The 21,524-nt window shown below is 42.2% G+C and overlaps 2 protein-coding genes across 7 annotated transcripts in view; one reads left to right on the top strand and one right to left on the bottom strand.

The window, feature by feature from the left end:
* STXBP6 (syntaxin binding protein 6) overlaps positions 1 to 21,524 on the bottom strand; it is a 244,285-nt gene that overhangs the window by 42,151 nt on the left and 180,610 nt on the right. For 5 of the 6 annotated variants that reach the window (XM_027570121.2, XM_027570118.2, XM_027570119.2 and 2 more), the window contains 2 exons: positions 5,395 to 5,525; positions 4,315 to 4,480 (listed from right to left, as the gene is read on the bottom strand). In XM_027570121.2, coding sequence (XP_027425922.1) covers positions 4,315 to 4,480; positions 5,395 to 5,525 — 297 coding nt within the window. The remainder of the gene's footprint in view (positions 1 to 4,314; positions 4,481 to 5,394; positions 5,526 to 21,524) is intronic. The other variant, XM_027570117.2, reaches the window with a different exon arrangement.
* LOC113909092 (14-3-3 protein theta-like) lies at positions 7,269 to 9,018 on the top strand. Its single transcript, XM_035727980.1, has one exon. It carries the CDS (start codon positions 7,269 to 7,271, stop codon positions 7,998 to 8,000), a length of 732 nt encoding a protein of 243 aa, XP_035583873.1. The 3' UTR covers positions 8,001 to 9,018.

Genomic DNA, 21,524 nt, shown 5'->3' with positions numbered 1-21,524 from the left:
GCCTCTGCCTTCAGTCTGGTTAAATCTACATTGCTTGGTAGCTTAGGGACCCAGCAACTAAATGGATAGCTTTGTATTTCTGAAAAGTGACTGACCTTTAATGAATTAAATGAGAGGGAGAGTGGAAGTCAGGAATGACCAAGGCTGGAGGACATGGTTCTAGCTTCCTGGTCTTCCTACCATCCAAGGGAAGAGAAGATGGCTGCCAAGATACTGACAGAGGCAGGAGAGGAAACCAATACCCCCCCTCTTCACACTTGCTTAGAGCCTCCTGCCCCCCTTCTGGTTATAAGGACCTTCCCTTGGCCCTATGGACTGTACATGTGTCTCCTGGATCCTGTAACTAGCATCAGAAGATCAAAGCTTCCCAGTCTGTCCTCTGGAGGTAGAATATTGTATTTGCAGGAGGGAATTCAAGCACACCAACGCCATTTCTGTGTAACTGACTATCCCCCGAGGGGAAAAAGAACTTGGTCATGGGAGGTATATACAATTAAGGGGAGAACTGCCTGGGATTGTAGGTATTTAAATGATGAGCCCGTCTGAACTGGTATTAAAGAAAGTATAGTTCGTTGGAAGTCAGGCAGACTTACTTCCAGGTCTCTGATCTTGGTAAAGTTCAAAAGCACTGGGCCTTGGTTTTCCTGATGACAGGGTTGGGCCTGATGCAGAGTACCTGAGAGGCCCAGGGAGTGGCCGGGGCTCCATCATCTTCCCCGGCCACCAAAGCAGTTCATCTCTTTAATATGTTGAAATTCAGATGAACAAAAACAAAACTACAAAGAGCAAGATAATTTTAAAGGTCCCTGATAATTCCATCATTCTTTTTTTTTTTTTTAAAGATTTTATTTATTTGAGAGAGAATGAGAGAGAGAGCACATGAGAGGGGGGTAGGGTCAGAGGGAGAAGCAGACTCCCCACTGAGCAGGGAGCCCGATGAGGGACTCGATCCTGGGACTCCAGGATCATGACCTGAGTCGAAGGCAATTGTTTAACCAACTGAGCCACCCAGGCACCCTAATTCCATCATTCTTAGGACTCTCCCCGCCCCCAAATACTTGAGTTACTATCTTAATAACATGCCTACAATAAGACTAGGTAAAAAATTAAAAGTCCCTATAATCTCTGGTCCCCTCCCCTTATCTCCCTTTTTTTAAAACCTAGGGATGTGCTGGCTAAAATATTTCCCCCAAATTCCTGCACAACCTCAGGGGGCACCATTCATAGCAAAGACAATGTCAGTGTGCTCCCCGGAATGTGGCACTCAGTGGCCCTGACGATGATGCTTTTAGAGTGGAGAGGACCTGTGTTTGAATCTCATCTCTGCCACTTACTAGCTATACGACCCCTGGCAAACTATTTAATGATCTCTCCGATCCCATTTCCTTCTCTGTAAAATGGAGATAATAAATTATATTTCCAAAGGCTGTAGTAAAGGCTAAATGAAACAACATATTTAAAGAATTTGGTGTTGGGGAAGCATACCAACACCGATTTTAGTTCTTTAAAAATCACAAAAAGCTATGACGTTTCACAGTTCAGAGAATATCCGTGTCCAGGATGTGTGGCCCATACTCTGAGGACAGACCAAAAGATACTGTGAAATGTGAAACAGCTCTCATCTGCTGAAGGTGGGGTAGGTACCTCCAAGGATGAAGGGGTCAGAAGGTTGTGACCAAGCACTACACAATTTTAAGACTGAATTGTGGTAAGCGGCAGAAAGGAAGACTGATCAGCACACTAATGAACCAGGGTGTGTTGGGTACAACTGTTATCAAGGATAAGCAACTGTTTAAATAAGATAGGCTGCGCTCATTAAGGACATACGTGCTGCCAACAAATTACAATGTGCTTAGTTCACACTTTTTTGCCTTTCTTAGGAACCTGAGGCCAGTCAATATTTAATTGTGCTAAGTCTTGTAGTTGACTCTTAAATTAAGAAGTGATTCATCTACACAACTTCGGCATTAGAGATTCTCAAAATATTAAAACTGAAGTGGATTCCAGGTCTCTAAGCCAACTTCCACATGTCACACCAGTGAAAAATAAGTTCTAAGGAAGACGGGAGCAGTCACAAAAGGTAGGGCCAATTCTGGCACTTGGTCTCATTAACTCATTCTCTTTCTTACTATAGGAAATCAGTCTTTAGCTTTCTCCAATATGCATACTAGCAAGTTAACATTGGATATATGGATTCCCTTCTCAACGCTGCATAATTTACGTGGGGCACTGGAAAACCTCTGAAGGGCTGGGTCAATGTCTGAAAGAAGCAGCTGGGTGGGGCTGTGTGGGAAGGTCTAAGGACATTCAAGAAGGTAATGAAGAGCAGAGTAAGGCTGTTAGGGACCCACCAGTCTGGAATATGGGTAGTGAAACTGGAGTCTACTAAGGAACCAAATACAGAATGATTCTCCATATTTAGGATGTAGCACAGTGACCAGCACATAGTAGGTACTGAGTACTTATTTGTTGCATAATCGGATGATGAACCAGGACTGAATGAGTGAATGCATGAAAGGAAGTGAGCTTCAGAGGCAAAAGAGAAGAGGGACCGCCCAGTGAGATGAGGGAAGAGTTACCAAAGCTCTCCTCAACCTCAGCAGGAAGGACAAGACTCGTTTCTCCTGCAAGGACAGTGGAGTGAGTGAGGCTGGGGTCCTCCTGCTTCTGCCTCACATTCCCCTTCTGAGGAAATGTGCCAATTCCCATGGCCCTGCTTCTGCTTCTGGCCACTCTGCTCTCAGGATGGAACACGCAGAAGTAGAATGCATGGGGGGAGTCCCTCTCCAAGGGCAACAGAAATTTCAAACCCATAATGTCACCTTGTTTTCAGAGGAGACTCTGTTTACTTGCTTTCCATTGTATGCTACGGACCATACGGACACCAATGGAAAAACATTTCCTAGGAGGACCCTGAGATCAAGAAACAAATCTGATTTTAGGATAGCAGAGACAAGCCTCACCTAATGAAGAATGAGGGAAAGCTGGGATTTCCGGGCCCATTTTGCAGTCACTGAAATACTCTTGTCGTCTGTGGTCCTGAGCCTGGTGCGCCCTGACCTGCCAGGTCTGCTCCAGCTAGGCTTCGCACGTGGGATCCGTGTGAAGAGCGCCTGGGGCACAGACAGGATGGCGAGCAGTAGCTCATTCTATTTTCTAAACGGTAGGAGGCCAGTGTTAGATGATCTCTTTCCTTTCAACATCTACATCTAATAGTTTTTGCTTTTGTGCGCAGGATGGGGCCACTTGGAAGACAATGTGCACTACTCATCAACATTTTTCGAGGACTAAATGGAGAAGCTGTAATAAAATACTGCATCGACGCCTAAGGAAGACCTTTCTAGGTTCTTAGGATGCAAGCAACTTACTGTTCAAGAGGAACATCAACATGTCAGCGGATAACAACAATGTGCTGGCCAGAATCTTCTCTAATGACATCTAGCAGACTAATGGCAAAACGATGCTGTGTACGTCAGGGGCCAGAGTGGAATAATGGGTTCCGTGCCATGTTCATACGAAAGATACATACAGCTCAAGGAGAAGATGCAATGTCTATAATGTGACCTTCATTTGACATTTGATTAAAACCAAGTTGGTGCACAAATTTTTTTTTTTTTGGGCAAAACCAGGAGAATAGGTTAGTGAAAAGAGCAATGACAGAAACGCTCTTCCTCAACTCACAGAGTGACTGGCAAGGCTTCTTAAAAATATTTTTAGCTCAGTTTCAATTCCCTAAAAAGAAATGCCACCTAAAAGAAATGTGTTAGGCACCCTCTAAATGTTTCTCATTAAGTTGCCAACACTGGTACTCACCCCTTCAGGCTGGCTTAGAGCACTCAGCCTCACTCTGCTCTGTATGCTATCCGAGGAATAAACCTAAGACTAGCTGCTATTTGAAAGAAAGGGACTACATCTGTAAGAATTTGTATGTTAATATTTGTAAAATATCGTGAGAAATAATAGGAAAAAGCAGCCTAGAAAACAGTGCTCTGCAATGAAAGTACAGAAATGGTAGTAAAGAAATCAAACTGAGAGTTTTTCCTAATAAAGGGGCAGGTTAGTTCTCATAGTATAAACAGTCTTAGCTAAGTGGCTAATTCTTCTAAAAAGACCAGCTTTTGGTTAAGAGTGAAAACATACCACCGTGTCTGGATTTAGCACGCAAAGAACTCCCTAGAATGGTTCTCATGCTGTCTAACTCTGAGCATCCTGATTTTTTTTTTGTCTTTAATTATGCTGCCGAACACCTAACTTTTTATGTAAAACTGAGTCTAAGGAGACAGGATGAGCAAAGCCCTACAAATGCCCACTCACCTCCCATGATTTTGGACTGGCAGTTAATAAACTCCGGCTTCCTGTCCGTGAGGTACCTCTGGCAGGTGTGGTGGAGGATCTGGAAGAAGGTGCATTTTTCTGAGGCTGTGCTGGCTACCCACTGGTCAAATGCATTTTCAAACAACAAATCAAACTCTGCAGAATCCTGGAAAAGACAGTGAAATAACTACTGATCTCAATCTATAAAAACTGCTGCTTTCAGCTTACTCCTGACAAAAGACTCGTAAAGGCAAAAACACCTTTCAAAACTTTGGTCTTAATCACAAGGCTCATCTTTATTAGCACCTAGATGCATGGAAAGAGAGTCCACCTTTCTGTTTATCAAGCAACCCCCCAGATCTGAAGAGTATTTATAGATGTCCCTAGGAGGCTAGTATCACAAAAGCCCTTCCAGCATACCACACATGGATCTGACAGAATTTAGGCTACATGCTGCCTTCCCAAGGACCTGGAAAAGGATTCCTTCAGGTTCTTAGCTCTATTAATTAATCTTGCCCCTAACCTTTGGTAAGGAAAAGATTCTCCCTTATTATTTTAGCATACAGTTACAATTTACATTTTATTTTTCCTCATTATTGAGGTTTTGCACAGCAAGTATGTGTGAGCAAAAGGGAAAGTACTTAAATAAATAATTCTACCTTAAAATGTTTCTCATGTATAAATCCAAATACATAATTTGTAAGGTGTCATCTATTTGTTTTGGGAAAAAAAACCTCATCACTGGTGGTATTAGGAGATAAATGAAGCTTTGATGAACGTAGTTTTTCATATTAATAACCATGGACATGATATCTGAACTCTGCCCTTTGCACTTGGCTGATACACATACAGGAGCCAGCATTTCTTCGATATGCATCCCTTTATGTTTCTGCATCAAACATGATGAAAAGACTTGTAGTTCCCCATAAAGACACAGAAATCCTAAAGTCTTAGCCACATCACTGAAATAGAGAAATAGTTTGTTAGAGATGACTCAGATAACTACCAGCACTGCCAAGGTCAGCGAGAGAGTCCTCGTGTGAAGAGAACACCTTTGCTCAACACTGGGCATTCACTCACCCGATTAGGATCGATGCCATTAACCTGGCGAAGTTGCTCAAGCATCCACTGTGATCTCCGCACGAACGACGTGGAGCCTTCAAACTGTTTGACCTTCGTGATGGATGCCTGTGTGGGTTTCTTGTTTGTCACTGCCAAGAAAAGACCACTCAGATTAGCAGGCGCGAAGGTTGGTTTGTTTTCTCATTACACCTACGTGTGTATACACACACACACACACACACACACACACAGAGTATGAATATGTGTGTCTTTGATGAGGGGTGAACTCAAAAGAAATAGTTATACTCTCCACTCTCAAGTAATTACAACATGATTATAATTGTGAAGGCTACTTCATTTATGTCTTCATTCAAACTAAACAACTCAACCGAGGGACACCAAGCACTTTTAACGGAGGCTACAAGTGCACGATGACCAACTGCAGGGAAAGCAGCATGCGGGGCTGGCAGGCATCAGGGTAGAGTTCACTGGGAAAAGCTGAATTGTAAAAGGAAGTGGTTACTAGCTCCCCTAGGGAACGCATATTTCCAGTGTGATATTCCAGTGTAAATAAATCAGGCTTCACCAGTAAGATAGAGTAATGCTTCACTTTAAAAAAATATTTGGGGGTGCCTGGGTGGCTCAGTTGTTAAGCGTCTGCCTTCGGCTCAGGTCATGATCCCGGGGTCCTGGGATCGAGCCCCACGTTCGGCTCCCTGCTCCACGGGAAGCCTGCTTCTCCCACTCCTACTCCCCCTGCTTGTGTTCCCTCTCTTGCGTGTCTCCCTCTCTTTCAAATAAATAAGTGAAATCTTTAAAAATAAACAAATAATGAAAAAAAAATATTGTTCAGTTTGAATCTAGTTTGCATCTGTTTCTGTGTTTGGCATTCACGCACTGCCCCCCCTCCCAAATTCCTGAGGTCACCACACCTGCAGGACCAAGACAGCTGCTTCTCCCAGCCTTAGTCAGTTCTTCCTTTGCCCTTTCCATGCTGAGGGTGGACAGTGTCACCCCTCAGACAGAGGCCAAGCACCAGCCACTAGGAGAGAGTCACTCTGGATATTTCCACATCTGCTTACTTCGTGACTTAGAGCCTCCAGGGTGGGGTGGTCATTAAGTGTTTTAAAAGGGCTTTCCTAAAAGTTCCTCCTGAGGCCTGGCTGTAGGAATTTGTAAAATTTAACAGAAATGATGCTATTAAGGGAACCAGAAAAAGTGGAAAGTACTACTTGTAATGAATGTAATCCTAATGAGCCTGTGCATCGACGGCACATTCTTTCTTTGTTTCCAATAACCCTGCAGGTCCTACATTTCCAGATAACTATGCAGATGTTCAACAGATGGCAAAAATAATCCTGGAGGGGTGAAGGACAGAAAGCACCTGCTCCAGTCACGGCTGCTGGTAAGAAGATTGTCCTCCATGCATAGGAGAGTGTAGGGCAGTTTCAGTATCCGGGGTCATCAACGCAGGAACGCAGGGACCAAGAGACGAATGAGATGTGGGCACCGTGCCCTCACGTCTGGTGAGAGCCCTGGGCTTCCGAGACTAAAGACCTCTTTTTATGACACTCTCCCCTTTGCTCCAAACCAGAATTTAGCAAACATTTAAAAAAATAATTTCAAATAATGCTTAGGTTTATTACTCATTATGTCAGTTAGATTTGGCTAAAAGCTTCTGAACATTTCATACCAATTACGTTTACTTTCATGGTTAAAAAGTCACCATCCGCTGGGCCTGGCCGGGGCTGAGGGCAGGGCGGACGGCCGACCCTCAGGAGCGGCTGGCCTCGAAGCCGCTCTCCTCAGGGACGGCTCTGGAGGCAAGGCCGTCCGCACGCCTCCTCCCAATCTGGGTCGGTGCTCGCCCTTGCTCTCCTCTCCGCGTCCCCATGGAGAAGACGGAGCTGATCCAGAAGGCGAAGCTGGCCGAACAGGCCGAGCGCTACGACGACATGGCCACCTGCATGAAGGCCGTGACCGAGCAGGGTGCCGAGCTGTCCAACGAGTGCAACCTGCTCTCGGTGGCCTACAAAAACGTGGTCGGGGGCTGCAGGTCTGCCTGGAGAGTCATCTCGAGCATCGAGCAGAAAAGCGACACCTCGGACAAGAAGTTGCAGCTGATTAAGGACTATCGGGAGAAAGTGGAGTCTGAGCTAAGGTCCATCTGCACCACAGTGCTGGAATTGTTGGATAAGTATTTAATAGCCAATGCAACTAATCCAGAGAGTAAGGTCTTCTATCTGAAAATGAAGGCAGATTACTTCCGGTACCTTGCTGAAGTTGCATGTGGTGATGATCGAAAACAAATGATAGATAATTCCCAAGGAGCTTACCAAGAAGCTTTTGATATAAGCAAGAAAGAGATGCAGCCCACACACCCAATCCGACTGGGGCTGGCTCTTAACTTTTCTGTATTTTACTATGAGATCCTTAATAACCCAGAGCTTGCCTGCACACTGGCTAAAACAGCTTTTGATGAGGCCATTGCAGAACTTGATACACTGAATGAAGATTCATACAAAGACAGCACCCTCATCATGCAGTTGCTTAGAGACAACCTAACATGGACATCAGACAGTGCAGGAGAAGAATGTGATGTGGCAGAAGGGGCAGAAAACTAAATGCATACAGGGTGGTCATCCTTCTTCCCCTCAAGAAACCTTTTTACTCATCTCCATTCCTTATTCTCTTTGGATTTCCTATAGCAAAGAAACCCACTCTTGTGTATGGAATCAACTGTTTATAGTCTTTTCACACTGCAGCTTTGGGAAAACTCCATTCCTTGATTTGTGTTTGTCTTGGCTTTCCTGGTGTGCAGTTACTGCGGTAGAAAAGTATTAAGAGCTTCATTTCATATAAACATAAGTAACTTCCAAACACTTATGTAGAGGACTAAAAATGTATCTGGTACTGAAGTAATCTGAACCAGTTCTGCAAGTGACTGTATTTTGTATTACTATGAAGATATGAAAATGTAGTCATTACAATTTACAAAGTGTTCTACATAACTTAATTTCTACATTCCCTCCCTTACTCTTCTTCAGGGGTTTCCTTTGAGTAAGCAACTTTTCCTTGCTCTTAATGTATTCCTTTTTGGTAGGAATCCAGAAGTATTCGATTGAATGGAAAAGCATTTGGCATTTCTGCGCTGGGGGTCACAAATTGAAATGCCTCCTGTATCATATATGATGGAGGTCTTGTATATCTGTGACAACAGGAAGTTTCCTTATTCATTCTTCGCTGCTGCTGTTTAAGTTGACAACTTCCCTTCCCAATAAAAATTCACTTACACCTCCTGCCTTTGTAGTTCTGGTATTCACTTTACTATGTAATAGAAGTAGCATGTTGCTGCCAGAACACAAGCATTGCTTTTGGCAAATTAAGGTGCATGTCATTTTTTACTACACTAGAAAGGGAAAATAAAGTACACAAGTCCAAGTCTAAAACGTTAGTACTTTTCCATGCAGATTTGTGCACATATGAGAGGGTGTCCAGTTTGTCTAGTGATTGTCATGTAGAGAGTTGGACCACTATTGTGTGTTGCTAATCATTGACTGTAGTTCCAAAAAAGCCTTGTGGAAATGTTATGCCCTATGTAACAGCAGAGTAACATAAAATAAAACTACATTTTGTAAACCATTAAAAAAAAAAGTCACCATCCCCTTAACACTTTCCATCAGTGGAAATTTTATAGTCTTCTATTCACACACAGCCTGTCTGGCTTATGGCTCTGTGTGTAAGTCCATTCCTCGAACTAAATTCAGGCAACAGTATCAGTCTAGCCATTTAACTTAATGCATTTATTTCATGTATCTCCTATGAGATCTAATAGGTTTCTCTGCCAGCCATGCCCTGCTCTTCTGTTTTCATGGTAGAGGAAACAACATACCTGGAATACAGGCAGGTCCTAAAATGTGCTGAAAAGATTAAAGAATACTTTTCAATAACAGGAAAACATGGGTTCCTGTATTAGACACACACCCCTAAACACACAAAGAGGATTTCCTCCTTTGTTTATGTAAATTACACGACATTTAGGCATCCTGGGAAACATGAACGTTTTCCTTCTAGCTTTAAAGTCGTTATGAACTCCTATTTTTACTTCTGTTCCACTTATTTCCAAGTGGTTCACAGCATTATAAAAACTCAAAACACAATGCAGGATCGCTGTAATTACTGGCATGTTTAGGATTGACATTTTAGAAAAGCAAGTTGCACTGGAAGCCTGTCACTGAAATGAGAAGGGCAGGAACCCCACCCACATGACAAATGTCCCACAGAACTACTAACCGAGATGGCGCTGCAGAGCAGTCATTTTTCCAACCCTGCCTGCCTTGTGCTCTCTACTCCCTTATTCTTTGCCCAGTTCTTGGAATCTCAGTAGTTTTCCTGGGCGCCGAGCCCAGTTTGGTTTAATTTTTGTTTATTGTTATTATCTCCAACATCCCAGTTTCTATTTTGAAGCAGGTGCCTTAAAATTATATTATTATATACACATTATATAGAGTTAAATAAAGACTTTCCACTTCTGAAATCAAAACAACTGCACAAACACACCATTGCCAGACTTTCCGAGTTCTGTGCTTTAAGGAGCCATGTTTTATCCCCTTTGTTGTCTTGGTGCTTTTGGGGTCCAGAGCTGATAAAAAACATGTCAGTCAAATTCTGGACGTCCGGTGAAAAACAGGAATCTTTCTTCTCCGTCTAAACGTAAATTGACTGATAGCATACCCTGGGTCAGTAATGTTAGAGTGTTCTAATACTACTGAGTATTAGTACTCTAATACTACTGAGTAGTAGTACTCAGGGTAGAAGGGGGTTGCTATTTCCTAGGAGCAAAAGATGGCGGGAGCCTGGTGGACAAAAGGGAGAACGGAATGAGATGAGAACGGGGAGGTAGGGCCAGATCATGTAGGGCCTTGGGTTTTATTCTAAGCATTTTGGGATGCCATTGAGGAGTTTTTAAAAGATGGTTCAGCCTTCTATACTTAAGTTTGAATGGCCAGTCTGCTCAGAGAAACCAGTGTGGAGAGAATCCTCAATACAATAGACTCTGTAGTCACTATTTTTAATAACTTTAAAGGCCAGATAGCCAGGGCATTTCTGTCGTGCCTTTAACGTTCACGAGGACAAGGGAAATATACAGGCATTTAAAGGGGCAGGGTAAGCATGGTATTCCCAGGTTAAGAGCACGCAGAACCAGCCTGGTTCCCTGGCTCTCCACTCCAACCGCGCACCAGAATCATCCGGGAGTTTTTACCACAAATACACCAAACCACATGAGTCAGAATCTCTGGAGGTGTGGCCTGGCATCCACATTTTCAGTTTCCCTAGGTGATTCTAGAGCACAGTGACTGCTGAAACCACTGCGAGTGTGTTAACTTATTTCACAAATATTTACGGGACATTTATTAGATGGGAGGCACAAAAGTCCGTTTTGTGGGCAATTCAAAGATTGAATAAGATACGCTTCTAAGTCAAGAACCTGAGCGATGGGGGGTCGGGCTATTAAGAATGATGCAGAACAGTGCTCATGCATAACGGGAGTCATCTGAGGTGTTGGGGAGGGAGGGGGCTTTGAGGATCAAAGCAGAGTTGGGGAAAGTCAGGCAGACTTCTTAAAGCAGCCACATTCCAGCTAATAGACCATGAGCCCTCACCTAGACTTCTATGATTTCTCCCACACTGGTTTCTCTGAGCAGACTGGCCATTCAAACTTAAGTATGGAAGACTGAACCATCTTTTAAAAACTCCTCAATGGCATTCCAAAATGCTTAGAATAAAACCCAAGGCCCTTACCATGACCCACAAAGCCCTACATGATCTGGGCCTCGAGTACCTCCCCATGCTCACCTCATTCCGTTCTCCCTTTTGTCCACCAGGCTCCCTTCACCTTTTGCTCCTGGAAATAGCAACCCCCTTCTACCCTTTGCAAATGCTGTTCTCTTTATAGAAATACTCCTTCCTTTGTTTTTTTATGGTTGTCTCTTGTTCGCCATTCAGATTTCAGCTTACATGTCAAACTCCATAAAAAAAAAAAACTTGTGTGATCATTTATCCGCAGAGATTTCCCTTACCATGTTATTCCTTTCACTGAACTCTGTTCCTTGCAAAATTCTGTTCTTTTGTTCATTTCAAATCTGGATAAAATACTTGAAATTTGCTTCTCTGGAATATTCGTGAAGAATAAAACCAGATTGCTATCGTGTCCATCGAGTCCTAAAAGATGTAAGAGGTAGATAAATCCCCACAAGGATCTTGTAAGCTATCTCCTACCAGTTTGTGAGGTAGGATCCTAGAAATTGACATACTAACAAGTGACATTTTCCCCAGTAATTAAGGTTTTTTTTTTTTAAGATTTTATTTATTTATTTTAGAGAAAGAGCGAGAATGCACACAAGCGTGGGAGTGGGGTGAGGGGCAGAGGGACAGAGAGAATTCCAAGCGGACTCCCTGCTGAGTGCAGAGCCCGACATGGGGCTCCATCTAATGACCCCAAGATCACGACCTGAGCTGAAATCAAGAGTCCGATGCTTAACTGACCCAGCCTCTCAGGCACCCCCAGCAATTAAAGTTTTAAAAAAAAATCTTTTAAAAATACAGTTTCTGGTTTTTTCTCTTGTACTTGACCACAGGTCTGTGACAGAGGCAGCGTTACTGCTGTCATTACTATATTTACAGACAAGGAAACTGAGGCATGGAAAGCACTAACTTGCCAAATACTGTTTATAAATGAGAAAACCGCAATTTACACAATGAGCTTAGGGTCCACTGCTCTTTTTACTATAGCTTTTTGCTGAAATGTCAAATGCCACATTTTATTGCATGTGGGAAGCTCATTAAATAAGGGCTAACTGAATTTTTTGTTCTAATAATGATACTACTGTTGTGATTTTGACAATATCCTGAATTGTTATTCCCTTAGTATTTCCCTTTAAATAAACTTGGTTTTTCACTTAAGCTAATGAGGAACAAAGCATATTAAAGCCATAAATAGATACATGGCTCTGCCTACATTAAATAGAAAATAATGTAAAAAATACAATTAAGACATAAATGTTATTAATCTCAAATTAGAGAGTTGTCAGTGGAAGGTTTGGCATGTAAGGTCCACTTTAAGGTAAAGTGGTGATTATCAAGTGTAGACAGGTGTTACAGCCAATCACAACACAGATGTTCCCCTAGATATAATCATGAAACTTACCTGGAAATGGCTTCTCTAAGAGAACTGCATCATATGCATTGGGACTCACTTAGTAAGTCATGTTTTGGAGTTATCCAGGCCTAACGCTGCTGCTTTTTCACTTACTCCCACTCCTGTTACCCACTGTTTTCTGTTAGAGGAAAACAGGAGCATGGGGCCGACCAAACCCAGGTCCTTTTGCTACCAGCTCTGATAAAAAGAATATGGTTCTCATGGGGGCATGCCTCCTCATTAGCCTTCATGTAGCCTTCATTTACATCTCAGCTGTAGTTAAGAAGCAGTGATAAAACTATTATGTCTACAATATCGTCACCATCATTACTCAGGTAGTAAAATATCTTTCCCTCATCAACTAATGGCATAAAAAAGGTCTTTTTTTTTTAAAGATGGGCCCTCCATTAAAGATTGTTCAAATACAAAATAAGACACTTAGTATAGTCAAAGAGTGGAGACCACCAGCCTTGCTTCTGCGCAATCAGAAAATTCTATTTAACTGGAAACCAACAAGCCAGCCAATAGCAAAGCACTTTCTTAGCTCAAACCTGGTCTTATAGTAAGTCCGGAATTGGTGGAGGAACGGACAAAGATTGATGAGGAAAGAAAGACAGAAATGCAAGTTACTTGCCTATTACGCAAACCAGGAGAAGGTGCCTGGTCTGCCAGTGATTGTTAACAGGCTGATCCTCCATTTCAAGGTCTAATGGTTGAAAGACTTTTTAAGGAGTTACAGCTTTCCCCTACAATCTCGTTATTCACACAGCATCACTTGTCAATCATTCCAAACAGGAAAATCAATTTTGCTCAAGACACAAAATATCTAGTTTCAGTTTTAAAAGAAACAAATAATCATCTTATAAACAAAATTATTACTCATCACCTCAATAGCCTCTACATTTCATTTTTCATAGGTATTTTCATATATTCACTAACATTTGCACACACATTTCTTATACACATTAAACTCCAACTGAATCATCTTACATTTTTATGTGATCATTTCTATTTTAAAAGATGCTGAAGAACAAATCCTATCTATAATATAGTTTGATATTGAGGCTAGGTAGCTAAAATGCAGAGCTTACCATAACTAGTACCTAAAATACCTTAAAATTTCATCACGCTTATTCCTACCATGACCTTATAGTTCTTATAGTTAAAAGTGAAAAGTGAGCGTTTTGTGGTATGTTTTAGCTCTCTACTCTGCTGGGGTCCAATGGCCAGACATTTTGACTTCAACAATCCTGTTGATCAGAAAAAATTTGGAGCAAGGAATAAAAGTGATGTCCACATAGAATTTTATCAGGGTGGCTCTTTGTCAGAGGTGGCTGACATGAAGGAAAAAAAGAGAGAGAAATCCTCTGAAATGTGGTTCCAGAAGTAAAAGCAAGATTGAGCACACCTCCTGGATGCTGATGTGGTAAAGAACTGGGCTCAGGGACCAATGTGAGAAATGATTACTTGGAACTAGTTTCCTTAATGCTCTCCCAAAACTCTAATATATGATAATTCTAGGTGGATTTCACAGTACCTACGGAGAAATAAGTATCAGGTCTGAGGCTGCATCCGCAGTTCTTTCTGGTGAGACAGCTGAATGCTTACAAAGCCAAGAAGCAAGAATATAAAGATTATTCCTTCAAATATTTTCAGAACAGGGGAACATCATCACTGCTATAGTTACTGGGAAATGGAGCACGGTGTGCTCTACACAGGGTTGATCATTGACTTCCAAGAGTATTTCTCAAAGTGTGTTCCCATTTAGGATATAATAAATGTTCAGACTTCACAGGCTCTAACCAGACCAATTCATGAAATGGCTGAGTTTAGCTTTGGGGCCCTCTCCTCCCTATGTCAGGTTCTGGGGGCTCTCTGGCCAGATTCCTGACAGGACCCAAATAGGCCTGAAAGGGTATTCTTGAATCTATTTTAGGGGGCATTTTTCATCCAAATAAACAAAAACCACAGCAAAAACAGTGGTATTCAATTTTGAGCACCAACCCCTGGGGAAGAGTGTAGGATGGCCTTCAACAGTCCCCGCTCCACTAACCCTAAAGGGGAGGACAGGGGAGATCAGTGCACAAGGGCTTTGAGGTTTGTTCTTAAAGACAGACTTCCTGAGACTACACTAGGGATAGTCACAAAGAAAGAAGTTTTCCACACAGAAGACTCCTTATTTGGTATCACTAATTCCAAGGCCTGTACCTTATATCACATTCTCCCCTCCAAATTGGAGAAGGAATGGGAGGATGAAGAGATTGAAAGCCTTGGAAATTTTTCCAAAGGGATACTGAAAAAGGAACTACTTGGGAAACTTCTTGCACAGAAATTTGGAGAAATCCTTCAGGAGAAGGAGGGGAATAAGAAACATCTTGCATCAAGCATTCCTTAGGAAGGATGCTTAAAAGCCCAAGTATGAAGGTACAGCACCATATGGATGGTATCTAACAACTTACACATCAATAGAGCCAGCGACACCCCCCACACCAACTTTGCCGGAAGTACTACTGGGTTTCAATATTTGCAATTTACCAACAAGGAAATGGTATTACTTTTGGAACATGCAACTTCAATGTCACATATCAATATGGGATCTAATTGGTATTTCTAAAACCTTGTCCCTTCTATTTTTAATCTCCTTTACCCTGTTCTTTATTTTTTTAATTGTAAAAATATGTAGTTTCTTTTTTTTTTTTTTAAAGGCTATTCTACTTTTCAAGTCAATGACTACAGAGGGGGTCAGGTGCACCACAGGTGGTCTTGGGCTGTTACATCTTTAGCTGGGAATCAGAAAGCTTAAATCTCCAGAAGGTTTGCGTTCCCCACTGCAAGACCGAAGGTGTCCCCTCCATGCTGGCATCATGATGTCTTGAGAGCATACAAAGCGCTAGTTTATGTATGCGTGCACACATGAAGGAGGGAACAAATGAACAGCTCCTCAACGAAAGGAAGAACAGTTTCTAAGCCCACCGGAAACCACAGATCAACCAAAAATTTATTTCAGGTTCAAGTGTTTTGTTTCACGGTCAAACCACAGTTGTAAGGGATTTGCACTATTTTCTTACTAGAAAAGAAGAGTATCCTGACAACTAGGGAGAGTAGAGAAAATGGCAAAACCCAAGAACTTACAGAAATATCAGGACACTAGAAGGAGATACATTTTGGGTTAGAACTTTGTAGGAAATCTCTTTTCCTGCAATCCTTATTCTAGCAGCATCTCCTTGTAAGCAATTCTGTTTGCTTCAGCCTCCCTGAAAACACAATTTCGGGCTTGAGATTCAGCAATCCAAGATTTCCCATTGTGCATGATTTTTTTTTTTTTTTTTAGCTTCCTGAGACTTTTCTCCATGGACTTGAGGAGAAAATCAATTTGCATGCATTTTAGATAAAGAGTAAACCTACAATGAATTATAAGACCCTGCTAGTATTAGCTATTGCAACTTCACACCTTATACGGAGAGGGTATAACATATCTGATTTATGTGGTGTAACTTGAAACGAACAAACAGGCCCAAGCCAAGGAAACAGATGCTTAGAGCAGTGAGAACCACGGTGGCTACTGAGGAGATTAAATCTAATCCCAAACCCTGTAACATGCAGGGCAATAACAGAAGGGGTTAACTACAGTCAGAGAGTCTTGTTCTGTTCTTACTTCCTCAATTCTGGAAACAGATGTAAACATCATTTTTGATCTATTCTTTTGGGAGATTTACAAACAGAGGATCTAAAGACAAAGGCATCAAAGAAGCAGTACCTGACTCAAGAACGAATTAAATTACTCCACAAGAAGCTCAAGGGCTGGGAATAAAAACTTGAAAAAGAGATTACTTTAATGTTATGCTTGCCTTGCTATTTTCCATTATATCTAGGCCAAGGAGCGACCCTCTGGAGGGAAGTGTCATACTTGGTAGAAATTCACTGTGTATTTTATCTGGAAGGGTGGCTAAAGAGCCTTCTAGAGCTCAAATACCCCTAATAGTGAGAAGAGAGTGAGTCATTCCTGCAGCCTCTACTTCCTTGTCCCTCAGCAGCTGTGAAGAGGGGCATTCACTCACCATCGTGTGGAGGAAGGGCCTGGTGCGATGTTCCCTGACATTATGCACCCACTGCTGAGCATATAATCTTATGAGTAGTCAGTCTAAAAGAACCATGGGAGAATGTTAAGTGGATGGGGATCTCCTTCGATGTGAGAAGACTACTCCCCGCAAAATAATTTTTTTCTGCCTTGAAGGAGGCAAAACAGCAGAGAATTTTCTAATGGACTAGGTACTAAACATATAATATCACTAGGTTTCTGGAAAAATCAAAGCTGTTATTACTTAGCAAACAGGCTGTCAAATATAATTACGACTACCAGTCAAGCAAAGACCGACCTACCTGTTCTCTCTGCTTTCCTTCTTCTTCGCCTCCACCACCACTTACTTAATACTTGGAATAATACAAGTTAAATGAGGGTGTACATCACTGACTAAACATCTAAAAAAAGTGAATGATGTCACTAAGAACCTGCCACCTTCTCTTTACTGTGTTAAATGGAGGACTAAAATCTAGTGGCATGTTCTGGGTAAGACAAATGTCATTTACATGAATGAAACAGATCTATAATTAAAATTAACTGAATTTATCTTGGTAAACTCTAGGCAATATCTACTAATGCTAAACATGCAATATTCCGCGACCCAGGAATTCTACTCCTGTGTCTACACAAACAGAAATGAGTGGTGCTGTGTCCACCCTTCTGCCTGAAGCAACCCAAAATGGACAAAATATGTGCAACAATGAAGGACAGATCCTTGAGAAATGGGAAATGAATGAGGTGAGCCCTATGATCACCTGTGTTTATTTGCTGCGTTGAGAGTTTCTTCCAGGCTGTGGTGCACGGAGGAGGAGCCTAGGCAGAGACTGGCAGATTCTGTGAGTTGAAGAGACAGAGCTGAGAGCCTGGGGAGCCCCAGGGTTCAATATTCTCACGTCAGAGTAAGGAAGAAGAGAAAAACTACACACAGAAAGAACACTGGGGATCTGCAGACATTCAGCCTTGAGTAGCTAGCTGCGTATTTCTCACCACATGTACGTGAGGAAATTACCTGAGGCCAGAGAAAGAACCATTCACAACGAATAGAGGAAACAGGCTTTGGAAAGAGTTTTCACCAGGCAGACTAGAAAACTGATCTTAAAGAGCAAAAATAACTCTGAGGGGAAAAAGAGAACCAAGTTGTGGAAAACTGATATTACCCACTTATAAGCTTGTTATTTGACTAAACAAGACATCTGTGGCACTGGTGTCAAGACAGACACACAGGTCAGTGGAACAGAGTCCAGAAAAAGACCTGCATATATATGGGAAATTGGTATTCAAAAAAAGTGCAAAGGCAGTGCCTTGGAGACAGGATAGTTTTTTCAACAGATGATACTGGAACTGGACATCTGCATGCTAAGAAATGGAACTTCAGCTCATACTTTGTACCATATACGTCAAAATGGATCAGAGACCTACGTGTGAAAGCCTAAAACTATAAAACTTTTAGGAGGAAACACAGAAGGAAATCTTTGTGACCTTGGGCGAGGCGAGGCTTCTTAGATTTGGCACTAAAAGCACGATTCACGAAAGAAGAAATTAGGTAGGGCCAAAATTTAAAACTTCTGCCCTTCAGGAGAACGAAAAAGACAACGCACAAACTGGGAGAAAATATTTGAAAATCTGATAAAGGACTTCTATGTTTATAACTTTATACTTCTAAAACTCTTGAAACTCAATAAAAAGAAACCTACTTTTTAAAAAATGTGTAGAAGATGTGAACAAATACTTCTTAAAGAAGATGTGGGTGGAAAAAAAAAGCACAGGAAAAGATGCTTAACATTATTAATCATCGGGGAAATGGGACACTGGAACCATTATGACACATGACACACCTCTTAGAATGCCTAAAATGAAAAAGACTGACCCTACCATGTATTTGCTCGTGCACAGATATTCACAGCAGTTTCATTTGTAATAGGCAAAAACTGGAAACAACCTAAAGATCCATCTCAACATAATTATGCCGAGTGAAAGGCAGACCAGAAAAGAGTACATACTATATATGTTTCTATTTATATAAAATTTTAGGAGATGCAAACTGATGTCTAGGACAGAAAGCAAATGAGTGGTTGCATGCAGACACGGAATATGGGAATGTTGGGGGCCAGTGAGGGAAATTTGGGGATGATAGGCTTATCATTTTGATTGTGGTGATTTCATGGGTGTATATATACATATATATATATATGTGTAAAAACTCACCAACTGTACCACTCAGATAAGTTAATTATACCTCAATAAAATAAAGCTGTTAAAAAATTCACAAACTGATCTATGGCAGTTGTGGTCAAAATAGAGATTGCCTTTGATGGAGGTAGATAGGAGGCTCCTGGGATGTTGGAAAAGTTCTGTATGTTGATATGGGTGATGAGGACATGGGTTTTTATGCAGATAAAAAACCCACTGAATAGTACACTTAAGATCTCTATAACTTGCAATAGGTAAGCTATACCTTAATAAAATGTAAACCACCAACAACAATTATGATGATGATGAAGATGGTGATGATGACGACAGGGTTTAAGAATTGGTACCCATTCGAAATCACCAACCTGATAGGCATATCTCAGCCCCAATCAGTTCATTCCAAGGTTACTGTTGGTAACAGAATCACAGCACCCAGTATATTCTCTACACGGAAAGAATGTGCAAACTTGCAAGTTGTCTTCATCTGTTTGGATGACTATAATGAAGTACCACATACTGGAGCGCTTATAAACGTCAGAAATTTACTTCGCACAGTTCTGGAGGTTGGGAAGTCTAAGAGTCAGTGTCTGGCGAGAGCTCACTTTCTGCTTCATAGTTGCCTTCTCCCTGTGTCCACATGGAAGAAGGGGCAAGGAGCTTTCTGGGGTCTTTTTCTTTTTCTTAAATAAAAGGGCACTCATCTTTTTCATCTTATTCATGATCTAATCACCTCTCAAAGGCCCCACCTCCTAATACCATCACATTGGGGTTTAGGATTCCAACATACGAATTTGGGGGAGCCACAAACATTCAGTCCATAACAGAAGTGAATTTATTCACAGCAATTCTGACACTGGCTTTTATAAAAATCTACCTTGGTATTTGAAAAGCATATCCTATTTAGAAAATTCTCCAGTTGGGTTCATGGTCCTCTCCCTGCCTGTCTATTCTGGAAACACTCCAGTTACCCCTCCTCTGGGATGAAGCTTTCCGTCTTCATCTTTTCAGACTTCTTCCACTCCGCCTGTGAACATGCTTAATGTTTTCTTTTCCCATGAGAATCTTCTATTAACAAGGCCAGTCCTCAAGTCCTGCCCATTCTTTTGAAACGTGTGGTGATGAGAGAAGTTCCATTACTTCCCTGTGCCCTTCCCGTGCTCTAGCAACTGCCCCATGAACATGAAAACGCCTCCTAACTAAACACAATAGCTTTTTCTTCTGTCCTCATTTTCCTTGTTTCATCAGGCACAAAAGTTAGTGGCAAAGGTCAGAGGTGGAAAAGAGCTTGACATGTTCAAGGGAGAGAAAGAAGCCCGAGAAAAGGAAAGAATGAGTGAGTTCATGGAGGCAAGCAATTTGTGGGCTCACAAAGGTCCCGGTGTCCCAGCCTGGGTAAGGATGAGGCACTGGTGTAGCAGGATCTCGTTTACATTTGAAAAGTGTTGGCCAACTGCTATCGGGCAATAGGGCATGCAGGAGTGTGTGGGAAGGCAGGGAAATCACAGGGTGGGGGGGTGGCATCTACCGCAAGAATCCAGGAGAGGCAATGGTGGCTTAGACTGATGGCAGTCATGGACACACAGAAAAGGGGCAGTCTGTCCTACTCTCCATAGCTGTTGACCTCCCTCCCAGAGGGCATCCTCAAGGTCAGTCACCAAGTCCCAGTCAGCTTCACACCCTAAGGCCTAGTGCACTGTACGCCACTGTCCATCGAATATCACGCTTTGTACGTGTGTCGGAATGAAGACATTTGTATTTATCTGTATGTGCGATCTCAGCTACCAGATTATCAGTAACCTGAGAATTAGAGTTTACGTCTACTTCAGAGCCTGGCGGGGTGCCCTACCCAGAGTCCTAACTCAAGTATGCGTCGCATGAAGTATCTCCATTCTCATCAGGAATGATCAAGGATTTGCTGTATGTACCAATGTGTGGTTAGCAATATCTCACCTACCCTACTCTCTTTTTGGCCATGTCTGTTTTATTTCTGTCTGGGTTCATTTAAGGCAATATGGGAGAAGGAAAAAAAAAAAAAACCAGGCACACCTGACTATAGATTCTGACATGTGGTAGAGCTGTTCGCCAAGCAGAGATAGCCAGCACCTCCGTGCTTCCTGCTGCAGATGCTGAGGGGCAGTACACTGTTATGCACCTCATTAGTATTTATGGACAGCCTAGGAATCATTTCTGAAATAAATGATGGCACTTGTGTTAAATGATTCCTTCTGAAGAAAAATCCCTGGGGATCTTCCAACAGCATGGCCTTGATGAAGATTCAGAACAAAAGAAGCGAAACACCTGACCCTCTGATGCTGAATGAGTGGGGATATGCTCAGCTTTCTCTACCCAATTCCCCACTGGCAATTTCCCCATAAATTGGAGCATAATTGGAGGACAAACTGTCTTAAGGAGATGAGGCACAACTAATGATTGATATGTTAGCTCTTCTCACAACTCAGCTGGTCATGTCGGCAGGCCTCCGCTTGCTTGCCCCATGGTATCTTTCCTCTCCTTCAGACGTGGAGCCTAGACCAGAGGCTATTCGATCAGGCCAATCTGAATCAGAGAGTGGTCACCATACTGGGCCAAGGAGAGGAGCTGCTGCTCTCAGCAAACGCTGACCGTGGTCACTAAAGTCTGTTCCCGTGGGGCTCAGGGACAGAGCTGAGCGCTTACCCC

This window comes from Zalophus californianus, chromosome 6, assembly GCF_009762305.2.
Source record: "Zalophus californianus isolate mZalCal1 chromosome 6, mZalCal1.pri.v2, whole genome shotgun sequence".
Lineage (NCBI taxonomy): Eukaryota > Metazoa > Chordata > Mammalia > Carnivora > Otariidae > Zalophus > Zalophus californianus.
Note: the sequence above shows the minus strand (reverse complement) of the source record. Positions and strands in the feature narration are given on the sequence as shown.

What these genes read in the sequence shown, in the direction of transcription:
- LOC113909092 (XM_035727980.1), top strand. Translation starts at nt 7,269, where the DNA reads ATGGAGAAGACGGAGCTGATCCAGAAGGCGAAGCTGGCCGAACAGGCC.